This window comes from Wyeomyia smithii, chromosome 1 (assembly GCF_029784165.1).
Source record: "Wyeomyia smithii strain HCP4-BCI-WySm-NY-G18 chromosome 1, ASM2978416v1, whole genome shotgun sequence".
In the NCBI taxonomy this organism is placed as follows: Eukaryota; Metazoa; Arthropoda; class Insecta; order Diptera; family Culicidae; genus Wyeomyia; species Wyeomyia smithii.
The window spans coordinates 192,543,358-192,555,734 of NC_073694.1; the positions used below are offsets into that span (position 1 = coordinate 192,543,358).

The 12,377-nt window shown below is 41.8% G+C and overlaps 2 protein-coding genes across 3 annotated transcripts; one reads left to right on the forward strand and one right to left on the reverse strand.

Annotated features, from left to right (window-relative positions):
• Nucleotides 1-784: 784 nt before the first annotated feature.
• LOC129718186 (protein lin-37 homolog) lies at nucleotides 785-1,849 on the forward strand. The gene is made up of 2 exons (XM_055668682.1): nucleotides 785-1,032; nucleotides 1,088-1,849. Exons 1-2 carry the CDS (start codon nucleotides 993-995, stop codon nucleotides 1,729-1,731), a joined length of 684 nt encoding a protein of 227 aa, XP_055524657.1. The 5' UTR covers nucleotides 785-992; the 3' UTR covers nucleotides 1,732-1,849.
• Nucleotides 1,715-5,226, reverse strand: LOC129718175 (bifunctional 3'-5' exonuclease/ATP-dependent helicase WRN-like). Of its 2 annotated transcripts, none has more exons than XM_055668657.1 (3): nucleotides 5,088-5,226; nucleotides 3,387-5,025; nucleotides 1,715-3,328 (listed from the first exon to the last, which is right to left on the reverse strand). In XM_055668657.1, exons 2-3 carry the CDS (start codon nucleotides 5,022-5,024, stop codon nucleotides 1,925-1,927), a joined length of 3,042 nt encoding a protein of 1,013 aa, XP_055524632.1. In that variant the 5' UTR covers nucleotide 5,025; nucleotides 5,088-5,226; the 3' UTR covers nucleotides 1,715-1,924. The 2 variants fall into 2 exon arrangements, with proteins under 2 accessions (XP_055524632.1, XP_055524633.1); XM_055668658.1 differs by lacking the exon at nucleotides 5,088-5,226 and having other exon boundaries at nucleotides 3,387-4,741; nucleotides 4,830-4,962.
• Between the last annotated feature and the right edge of the window lie 7,151 nt (nucleotides 5,227-12,377).

Consider the following 12,377-nt stretch of genomic DNA (forward strand, 5'->3'; position numbering starts at 1 on the left):
AAGATCTTGAAAATTTTGCCGAAAACTTGTAGAATATAAAATGACTAATGATTTTTGCTGGATTTATCAGCTGTTGAGTTCTCGGCAAAAAACTAAGTGTGTAGGACAGAATGATATTTGTCAGTTACGCCCCTTTGCATTGTTGGTTCCGATTTCTAGTATCGATGTTCATAACTCTTAATATCGATAATATCGTTTAATCCGATCTATCGATTACTGATTTCGGTTGTCAACGCCCCAAGTATGATGACAGTTCTACAAGGTATGCTAAATTTTTGTCTATCCACGCACACAAACAAATCTCGTTATGAAAAATTTCGCGTTTTGTATGGAATTCAGAACATTTTTGGAAATTTCTCGTTTTATGTTGTTTTATATCTGATTTTTTTGGTTGGAGAGTGAATCTCCAGTTGATATTGATATTAATTTAGATGTAGTGTGTATTAATTGCGACAATATGTCGAAATAAAGTATATAAAAATGCTATATTTCTAATAGTTGGAGCATAATCTTAGTCATTGTCATAGCTCATGACTTTTGTTACTGTATGAAACATAAGCGACTCTATTTAGAAGCGCTATTAGAGTACAAGAAAAAAACGAAAAGTGCAAAAAGGTTACCGGCAAATTGATGAAAAACAGCATATTTTACCTAAACCGCAGCATGTTTATGTATTCCCCACAAATAAAACATGTTTCAACATCATTTCTATAACTTTTCAGGAGAGTATGTTTTATAAGTTTTATTTAAAATGCAAAATCATTTCAAATTTCATACAAAATTGGAAAAAGTTCATAACGATCACTAATACTAATGCATCGACGTGAATAGCATACCTTGTAGAACTGTCATCATACTTGGGTCAACGCCTACTAACTGTTGTAAACAAAATCGGAAAGAAGCTGGTAAAAAAGCAAGACAAGCGGCGTTATTTATTAATAGGTAGGTACTGGATTTATTTTAGCACAGAATAGTTTGAATTAGGCATATTAATGTCTAAACGCCGCAACCAGTTAGATTCCGCGGAAAAACGTGAGTAATTTTGAGTTCTATCACTTACCTGTAATAATAACAATCATCAAATTAGGACGCTCTCTGCAGAATGTAGCTTTGGCTCGAGGGCGACTTAAAGGCGCACTCCAGCATGCTGTCCCACAGAGTGATAACGATGCAACTGACGAATCCGATTCCGATACGCTAGATAACGTTGATCGCGCATCCAAACGATTGAAAAGTTCTGCCACCGATTCGATTCCCATACCGCATCAGTCGTACATTATGAAGCTGTTTGATCGGAGCGTCGATTTAGCCCGATTTGATGAGTCCACCCCTTTATACCCGATTTGCCGTGCATGGATGCAAAATCAACCTCGGCTCAACCCGAACCGTACCTTGTTGATGGTCACTCCGATCAAACGAGAACGAAATACCGAAATGGTTGAACAATATCGCAACAAAGAATTGAAAGAGATTCGAGCAATGCCCAAACCAGAACCAGCCAGCTACGCTACGACAAGAAGATGCCCGTCTCCGTTACCCTCTCAGACGGACGTTTCGAAGGCAAGGATTGACCTAGCGGCTCCACCGATTGCCAAAACAACTCTGATGGCCGAGCACATGTTTCGCTGGAGTCAGGTTCGCCGCAAATGGCAGGAGCATGCAAAAAATGTGGACAGTCGATATTCGGCTAGCTTTAAGTTACTTGATGCGATACTTCAAACTAACACGTAGATTGTATTTTTTTATCCAACTGACGGTTTTTAACACATAGATAATAGGTTTTAAATATAACACCATTTTAAACAGTTTTAGAATGACACAAAAATTCCAACTTTATCTGTGGTATGATGTTGGGAATCAATGTCCTGTCCAGATTAAGTCAAAAAGAGCACGTCCGGCGAAAGCTTTTAAATTTTTAAAACAATTAAACTTTTCGCCTCGGTAACAAGAGAGCGTCTTTCTGGGCGAATCCAGTATTATCATCGTCATCATCACTATCTTCATATACAATTTTTTTGTTTGTCACTTTCCTTCCGGAAGTTGTGGAGCTGCTGGTTGATTTAAATTTCAACGATGGGTTTGCGAATCCGGAACTATCATCATCGGCATCGCTATCTTCATATATTATATTTTTATTCGACGCTCTGTTGCTAGCTATCGCTGCGCTACTGGCTGTTTTGAACTTAAATGATGGTTTGGGTGCCTCGTGAGTCACTGGTTCTGTTTTTGCTCGTTTCGCGGGACTTGGTCCTGCATCGGCGGCTTCAATTTCCGCCGTAGTTGCTGTAGTACTTCTTTCCAAGCATGACTCGTTTATCACTGCTTGCTCGAGGGCCGCAATCTCATCCAGATCAAAGTCTTCGTCTTCGTCATCAATATTGATGCACTCTACCGTGGATGGTTCCTTTTGGTTACAAATTGCTTCCTCGCACATTCGGTCGATTTCAACCAAACTGCTATCGGCAACCATGAGTTCTTCGTCGTCGTCGTCTTCGCCCCAAAGATCTGCAGAACTTTTATCGTTGGTTTTCTCTTCACCGCTTGGTTGGTTAGGCTCAGAAAATTGGATATTCGCAGATTCGAGATGGCGTCTAACAAAAACGTAGTTGAGCACTAGTTTAATCTGATCGAATGTAACGTGGGGCAAACATTGATTCTTAATCTCAGTCAATTTGTACTCTTCCATTGCTGTGGGAAGTTTCTTTTTGATATGCTCGAAAGTATTCGTGTCGACACCCAATCGAGTGAAATCGTTAAATCCAAACGGAAAGCCATGTTTAATCGCTTCACATAAATGATTGACAACCGTCGATTCGGTCAGGTTTCTGAATTTGGCTATATCGGCAACCGACCGGCCTTCTAGCCAAAGATTCCAAGTCGTTTGATGGGTCGATGAGAATTTATTCTTTGTGAACGGGTACCGCAGTAGAGCGGATTGCATAGTAGAATTCTGTGAGTTGTCGGCAGAACTGGGTAAAAAGTTTAGTTTTTGCTGAATGCAGGATAGAAAACTCTTGCCAAACTTTTGTATTTTAATGTCAGAGAACCCATCCAACTGGGCACGTTTCATCTCTTCCAAATTCAACGGTCGAATGGTTGCCATTTGGTGAAGAGCTTGATTGGACGCGATCATATACGGCATACATTCATAGGATGTAGCCAATTCGGAACGTTTTTTCAGTAAGCTTTTTACTAGATCTTGCACCATATCCTGCTTGAGAACCACTGGTTCTAGCAATCGAGAGCTGTTTGTACTAGTACTACTGCCCGGTAGAGTATTATGACTTTGAAAATCGGTGTTCGTATTAAACAACGGCTGGACTCGAACCTGTTTAAAAAAAAAAACAGACTAGAAATTATCTCTATTATTTCATGAAATATCTTACCGTTCGCAACAACTTGAACATTTCTGCCGTTGGTTTCATCAACAGCTTTCGGTCCGGTGTTGACAGCCACTTTTTCGCCAAAGCTGTCGGCTGAATCTTGTAAATCAGTGCAAACTTATTGTAGTTGTTTTGTAGTTTAATTTTGTTCAGAAATCCTTCCCGTTCGAGTAATGCGGCCAGCGCTTTCCACCACTCGTCATCCTTCGACTTACCGACACCGTGCAGCGGGTGCCTCAGGTAGCGCTCGTGTAATTTTTTACTCTTAGAACCACGCAGCAGAGCGATCGGTAGTGCAATTCCGGTTCCACCTCCAAAGGCATCGATAGCATTCAATAAATGTTCACTATCCTTGCCAAAGTCGTAGTTTCCATTCTCGTCAATACCCTCGTAACGGTCACTATCCTTCACTCCTCCGACTGTTCGGTCACAATTATCACAGCAATGTTTTCGTGGCTGTGCTACGATGTCTTTGCCTTCGAAATACTTCAGAATGAACCTTCGCCGACATTCCCGTGTGTCCAAATATTCGTGCATCTTCTTGGACAAAGCTTCTAGATTTTTTTGAACACCTCCGGGATTATGTTCACGCAATATTGCATGCGTCTTGAAATCTGCGCGACTCCAAAACATTACACATTTAGAGGGTTGCCCGTCACGCCCAGCACGACCGGCTTCCTGATAGTAACTTTCCAAGTCTTTCGAAGCGCCGTAGTGAATAACCAATCGTACATCGGGTTTGTCAATTCCCATGCCAAAGGCTATTGTTGCCACAATAATTTGGATTCGGTCTCGAACAAAATTCTCGTGCACATTGCGTCGCTGACTTAGATTCAGACCGGCATGGTACGGTTCGCATTCAATCCGTTGACTTTTCAAAAGTTCCACAATTTCTTCTGTTTGCTTTCTAGTCAGACAGTAAATTATGATGCTACCCTCCGTGTGTTTGCTAAGCAATGCTCTAACATCCTCCCACACCCCAAGAGTGCCTTTCATTTTAACGTGAAATTCTAGATTCGGTCGGTCGAATCCCGTACAAAGAATCTGCGGATTGCGTAGCTTGAGACTGTTTACAATGTCCTCTCTTACATTAAGCGTTGCGGTTGCTGTCACGGCTAAAATGGGAATCCGTGGGCAAATCTGCCGTATGATCCCGAGATTCCTATAGGCAGGCCGAAAATCATGACCCCATTTGCTTAGACAATGTGCCTCATCTATGGCTATTAAAACCAGCTGATCCATTACCTGCTCCAGCAAATACTTCCCAGTGTCACCGGTCACATATTCAGGCGTCAAATAAACCACACGAAACTTCCCCGCTATTATATCCGGCAGGGGATTAGCCCGTTGAGCCGATCCTAACAAACAAGCCGGTATATTACTTAAATTTAATGACAAAACCTGATCCTCCATCAAGCTGATCAATGGAGAAATTACAATCGTTACCCGCTCAAGGAAAACGGACGGGAATTGATAGGTTAAGGATTTTCCGTATCCGGTGGCCATGATGACGCAATTGTCTCGCCGATCTTCCACAATTGAGCGTATAATGGTCCATTGCATCGGCCGAAAGCAAGTGTGGCCGAAGTGGGACGCAAGTACTGCAAGATGAGCCGGTTGTGGATCATCATTTTTCGCCATACTGTAAAGGAAAGGAAACGTTGTAATGGATAATGGAAACATTTATTTACTTTTTAAACTTACTTTACTCGTAGGATTTCAACTTAAAGTGATCGCAACATAAATCATGTATCATTTCCATCACTAGTAGAAATGTAAACAATAAATGCCGCGTTTATTTGTTTTATTGTGCTGTATCGATACTAAGGGTCGCAGTATCGAGTATTTTGGCATCGATACTCAGCTCGAGAGAAGAGCACCGGTTTCGATACTTTGTAAAGGCTGAACAGAAAATAAAATCACCCAATATGCGTATTTTTGACACAAATCAGCCCTTTTGTGCGGAAAGGTACTATTGGGTAAAAGTGATTTACCTACTTTTAAGTACCTGTACGGAAATCATCATTCAGGTAAAATTGAATACCTTGAAACATCAATATCAAAATCTCCATACAAATTATCACCCAAAATTAGGTATTCGCATTTTATTGAGCTGTTGCGTTGATTTCACCAATTGTTTTGCGTATTATTTACCTAAACCAGTGAAAACATTCAGGTATACGTAAATTTACGCTGTTTTTACGTGTTCGCTTGGTAATATTTTCTTTGTGTGTGCTTTTCGAAAAAAAAAAATGTAGCAGTAGTTCAGGTTCAATTGCGTTACCCTTATGCACGTGGTTTCGCTGCCGGTTTACCGGCTGGGCACCTGGGCCTTAAAAGTGTTTCTCTCCCGTTTTTTTGGAACATACCATGCACTTTGGAGACTTCCCACCTACGCAACGCCTGTATAGCTGGCTCCTGTCGGGCCCCTTGCAGGTCCAGGACTTATATCCTTCCTCGAAGGGATCATTCAAATAATACATAACGCTCTAGGGGGTGGGGGGGTATTTAGCGGAGCGTTATATTGCATGTGGCAAACATGTAAAATTGCGTTACATGGGCATGGGTGGGTATTGAAAATTGTCAAATTTCGCGTTATGTAATATTTGAATGGTTCCAAAGCGCCGTAGGCAAACGTTCCGTCGTTGGAGTATGCTCAGAAGGCATACTAACCAGCCGACCGTTAGCTTGCCTTCCTTTAGTGCGAGGTTCGCATCTGCCGATGCTAGCCAGAAGGTAGCCACCTGGGTCCCCGCAGGACCCTTTTGAGGTTTTGTGCAACATCGTACCCTTCGCTGATTTCATCCAGTTTTTTAAGCTGGAGAGTCCCCCCCGAGGTGAGTGCCCGAGCACCTGCTCGGTTACTGCCTTGTAGGAAGCGCCCTTGTTCTTCGCATCCTTTCGGAGCTTAAGAATCATCTCGCCAGTGCAAGATCGACGGATGGTTGAGCTGGGTTTCGCTCCTCATTTTCTTCAAGACTTTAGAGCACTTAGAGCCGTCAGTCTTGAGTATGAGGGCATTCTCTCTGCTCCTCACTGTTTTGACTAGCAAGGAACCATCGATCGTTATATCCGGTGTGGAAACTGACATGTTTACTTTTCCGCCACCGGGTTTTGCTGCATCCGTCTCCGCCTTCTTCTGCGGCCTCAATGGGCGGGTTGGCATTTTGGATGGTGGGAGCGGCACTACTAGCTCCGTCGGATATGCTTCCGGGTACTTGTGGCTTTTGCGAGTAGTCTACTACCACAGACTACCCAGTGTTCGACCCTCACAACCCCTAGGCGATCTCCCGCTGCTGCTCCGAGACTGTCGGGTACTGTCAGTGGTCACGCACATATTGCATGACCTCAGCGATCGCCACGTGCCGACCCGTGGTGGCATAGAGCTCTGTCTTTTATATCCGGTGTGTACACGACGTACTTGCCGTCATTCCACTTATGTGCTGGTACTTATGTCTTTCGATGGACAAGTGTTTGAGCCTCCCCACCCCTTAGTAATCTCCTACTGTCGGTTCGGGACTATTAGCACAGACTCACAGACGTAACACTGGAACCTAGCTCCATCGTCACAAAAAAACGATCATTTCAAATTCCCAATCCAATAACAGTCTTCGCGCGACAACGCCGCTTGGGGCGCTGTCATACAATCTCATACATATTTTGTAGTTCCTCATTTGACACATGCCGTAATGCTAGCGCTGGTGTCGAAATACATGACGCAGCGCGAACACAGCAGCTAGTGTTACTAACGTGAAGTACTGGAATCGTCCGAACGATGATTTTATTGAAAATTTGTTCGAAGTGTTATATCTGTTAGTCTGTGCTATTAGTATGTATGGATATAAATGTTACTATGGGTGGCTCTAACATAGTAAAACGTAATACTCGCCACATTCAGTTACTCTGGGTCGATACATGGTGGTCTCAGCTAGCACGGAAAAACAAACTTAGGACTTAAGTCGTGTGCGAAAATTTTTTATTGAACTTTTGAAGTAGAATACTTCTCTCAGGAATTTCGGCTACATAGGGATGTGAAATGAAAATATAAAACCGAAAAAAGTGAAAAATATGTCCAATTTCAAATGCTAATAAATCGGTTAGTATTCGATGGATTTCCTTCGTTCTTGTAGCAATAGATTGGAAAATCTTCTAAGATTCTTCCCAAAATAAGATAATTGTAATTTTATTATTCACACTATTGTACTATTGAAAATAGTCAAGCCTTGTCAAAACGAAAAATTCGACCTCTGATTGGTCGTTATATGCTTGCTTCCCAAGCACGGTCGACAGGATCATATACATTGCAATTGAAAACATGCTATTTGGCCTATATAAGAGCCTGTTTCAGCCAGAGCCGCTCATAATAGTTCTAGACAGCGACAACAGCAGTCGTCCTTCTCAGCAGCAGCACTAGCTCTGTGGTTGGTCACCACGTCTCAGGAGCAGCGCGGTTTTTCTCAGCGTGTGTCGCCAGACAGATTATTCCCCCCGTGTTGGGGCAGCATGAAGATTGCCATCAGGAAATCCAATTTTGGAAATCAAAATGCCTTTTTGAAGGCAAATAAACAAGTCATTGAAAGTTAATAATTTTTGTCAACGCAAGCAAGTATTCTGTGTTGCATCCTAGCAATTTAAATTTGTCGCACCCGTCTAATTTACTGAATGTGAAATAGCTTCCACAGTGCATGTTGTCCGTGTATCTTAATTCCCCCAATGTTAGGGCAGCTCAAAAGTTGTAATTAGCAACCGATTTTGAACAGCAAAATGCTTTTTGAAGGCAAATAAAAAAATAATTGAAGGTTAATAATTTTCTGGCATCAACACAAGCAGACATTCTGTGCGGGATGCAATCAAATTCTGTTGTAGTTGTCTAATTTTCACTTTATTTAGTAAACTCCCCACTGTAGAAGCAGCGCAAACACTGCGATCAGCATAACCGACATTGAATAATAAACTGCCCTGTTAGTACGCATTCACAAAAGCAGTTAGTTCGACTATGCAGAGCTAATATGAAGACGATTCAACATGTTATTTTGTTGCTTCAATGAGAGTGCTATCGGTCCGGCTCGACAAGAAATCATTTTTGTGCATCCGTGCTACGAAACTGAGGAAAAACTTTAGAAACTGAAAAAAGAGGTGGAGCTTATCAAATGATCGCTCTGAGCCGGAATGAAGTCACACATATTTCTCAAGTTATGTCATTCCACCACCTACGAAAAATAATTCATTCCTATTTTCATCCCTATATAAGAGCCTGTTTCAGCCGGAGCCGCTCATAATAGTTCTAGACAGCGGCAAGTCGTCCTTCCTTAGCAGCAGCACTAGCCCTGTGGTTGGTCACCACGTCTCAGGAGCAGCGCAGTTTTTCTCAGCGTGTGTCGCCAGACAGCCATTATCCCCCCCGTGTTGGGGCAGCTTGAAGATTGCCATCAGGAAATCCAATTTTGGAAATCAAAATGCCTTTTTGAAGGCAAATAAACAAGTCATTGAAAGTTAATAATTTTTGTCAACGCAAGCAAGTATTCTGTGTTGCATCCTAGCAATTTAAATTTGTCGCACCCGTCTAATTTACTGAATGTGGAATAGCTTCCACAGTGCATGTTGTCCGTGTATCTTAATTCCCCCAATGTTAGGGCAGCTCAAAGGTTGTAATTAGCAACCGATTTTGAACCGCAACATCCTTTTTTCAAGGCAAATAAAAAAATAATTGAAGGTTAATTATTTTCTGGCATCAACACAAGCAGACATTCTGTGCGGGATGCAATCAAATTCTGTTGTAGTTGTCTAATTTTTACTTTATTTAGTAAACTCCCCACTGTAGGGGCAGCGCAAACGCTGCGATCAGCATAACCGACATTGAATAATAAACTGCCCTGTTAGAACGCATTCACAAAAGCAGTTAGTTCGACTAAGCAGAGCTAATATGAAGACGATTCAATCAATCAGCGTAAACAGAATTTCGTCGTCTCCCAGCTGCCAAGTTGCAACATGATGCTACACGCAACAGCGAGCAAACGAAATCGCTTGATGTTACAAACCGCAATAAGATATGGGTTAAAACCGTTGCGTGTGTGAGAGCACCATCGGTGTTTATTCGCTGGATACACTATCTACTGTCTACTGAACGCAATAATCTGCTTACATGCGACATGGGGACGGGAACATTTTCTTCAACCAAGCTGCACAACACGACACAAAACATATTATTTTGTTGCTTCAATGAGAGTGCTATCGGTCCGGCTCGACAGAATGTTCACAAGAAATCATTTTTGTGCATCCGTGCTACGAAACTGAGGAAAAACTTTTGAAACTGAAAAAAGAGGTGGAGCTTATCAAACGATCGCTCTGAACCAGAATGAAGTCACACATATTTTTCAAGTTATATCATTCCACCACGTACGTAAAATAATTCATTCCTATTTTCATCCCTGTATAAGAGCCTGTTTTAGTCGAAGCCGCTCATAGTAGTTCTGAACAGCGACGACAGCAGTCCTCCTTTAGCAGCAGCGGGAGCGAGCAGTGGGTACCATCGATAGCGGATAGCGGCCACAACTGTGGCATGGCTGTGAATAAGCGTAGCAGTTTCAGCGGATCTCACCATCGATAGCAGCAGGGCCAGCAGATGCAGGTACAGCGGATACCAATGGCGGCCACAACTGTGGCATGGCTACGGATAGCGTTGCAGGTGCTCAGCAGTTGGGCCAGCGTATAGCGGCCACAACTGTGGCATGGCTATGCATAGCGTAGCTGTTGCAGCGGGTATATCAGCATCGATAGTAGCAGGGTCAGCTGATGCAACGACACTCCCTTCACTAAAATGCTGTTTCAGTGTGGTAGCGGAAGCAGCAGGCTTGCATGAAGTGAATACATCAGCCAGCAACTTTCTCTAAGGCCTCTGCCATAGTAGACGCGAAAAGCGGCGCGAACTGATTCGCACGGCCGTAGGTTAATGTACAGCTCTACTGATGGCTGTACATTAACCTACAGCCGAGCGAATCGGTTCGCGTCGCTTTTCGCGTCTATTATGGCAGAGGCCTAATGGGAAAGTTGTATCATTTTGTTCAGAAGAATATTATTGTCGGTAATATTACATAGATGCGATTGCGTAAATCCGATTTTGAATTGAACAATTGTTCTTTTGAGAACAAATAAAACACTTATTTGAAGAGTTAATAGCTTTTGGTACTAATAGCAGTATAGTGACAGCCTCAGCGGTAGATGCAGATGCAGCCGGTACTTCCCTGAGGCCGATGTAAAGGTAAATGGGAGCAGCACGGCGAAACAGTTCGGGTTATGCTGAGACGCGCGTCATTTTTCGTTGTTGATGTTCCCCACATGAAACGACGCGCTTTCGTATGATAGCGGTGGTATCAGCGGTAGATGCATTTGCCAACACTTCCTCCAGTAAAGCCGTGTCTAGTTTTCAATGTGAAAACACCTTTCTCATTGTGTTGACCGTGCGCCTTAGTCCTCACTATCAAGGTAACACAGAGATGTAAGATAAACACTACATCCTATGATAAATTGAAAAATTGTCCTTATAAGGACAACAAATGAATAAATGAAGATTTAATTTTGAATTAGAACACTTCTCTCAGGAAGTTCGGCTACATAGGGATGTAAAATGAAAATCCAAAACTGAAAAAAGTGAGAAAATTTTCAAATGCTGATAAATCGGTTAGTTTTCGATGGATTTCCTTCGTTTTTGCAGCAATCGATTATAAAATCTTCTAAGATTCCTACCAAATGCATGAAATTGCAATTTTATCATTCGAACTATTGTACTATTGGAAACTCTTAAGCCTTGTCAAAACAAAATTCGACCTCTGATTGGTCGTTATACCGCGCTTTCCCAAGCACGGTCGGCAGAGTTATGGACCTAGTAAATTGGGAATGCATCATTTGGCCTATATAAGAGCTTCATTAGATAATAAACAAACATTTCATCGGATATTGAATTGAACAACTGAAATTTGAAGAACACAAATGATTATTTGAAGAGTTAATATTTTCTCGTTTTGCGCTTTAATCCAAAGTTAATTATCTTCATCTACATGCATACTCTGACTATTATTACGTGTTTGCGTCGCTTAGTGTTTGGCTACGGTCATGCAGAACGCAAATAACGGCGCGATGCGATGAAATGAAATGTATAGCTCTACTTCGCCTTAAAAAGAGCTGTACATTTCACCACGGTAAGGCGAATCGCATCGCGCCGGCATTCGCGTTCTGCATAACCGTAGCCTTTGTTCCGTTCCCGTTTAATGATGTCGTATTAAATGTGCATATTACAATTCGGCAGCACTTCAACTTCTCATTTGCACAAAATTTAAAAATATTCAATGAACTTCATTCAAAATATCAGACAAAAATAAATTACAATACTGCCAATGAACGGTCAACGTTTATTTACTAGAAAAAATGACTGACACGCAAGCAGCCAGGTTATCTTTCTTGTAAAAGTATTCTACTTCAACCTTGCGGTCGTGGCTTTGCATACAACCTTCTTGTGATTTTTTCCTCTCATATTGTATGGGAATATGAATGTTACTATGGGTGGCTCTAACACATTAAAACGTAATACTCGCCACATTCAGTCAATCTGGGTCGATATATGAGGGTCTCAACTAGCACGGAAATATAAACTTTGGACTTAAGTCGTATGCAAAAAAACATTTGTTGAATTTTTCCGCTCATATATATGTATGGGAATATGAATGAAATTACCCCCAACACTCAGCCACAAATTTTTTTGATGGTTGCCTTTAGAGGGTAGGTTTACAAATTAGTAAAGTTTCGTGAATCGGATTGTTTAGCTATTCACGGATTTCCGATTTTTATATATCATCTGAAAGAGTGTAATTTTCTGAGCAAAACGTGATTTTTTAAAACTTTATATCATTATCCTTCGATTTTCAAATGAAGAACTAAAATTCGCTTATATTCGCTACAATGACAGTTGGTATATGGGCGAACTGTCATTGTAGCGATTTC

Coding starts and splice junctions, on each gene's coding strand:
- LOC129718175 (XM_055668657.1), bottom strand. CDS start 5,024: ATGGCGAAAAATGATGATCCACAACCGGCTCATCTTGCAGTACTTGCG. Junction 3,329..3,386: donor TGTTCAAGTTGTTGCGAACG/GTAAGATATTTC, acceptor TTTTTTAAACAG/GTTCGAGTCCAGCCGTTGTT.
- LOC129718186 (XM_055668682.1), top strand. CDS start 993: ATGTCTAAACGCCGCAACCAGTTAGATTCCGCGGAAAAAC. Junction 1,033..1,087: donor GTTAGATTCCGCGGAAAAAC/GTGAGTAATTTT, acceptor TCATCAAATTAG/GACGCTCTCTGCAGAATGTA.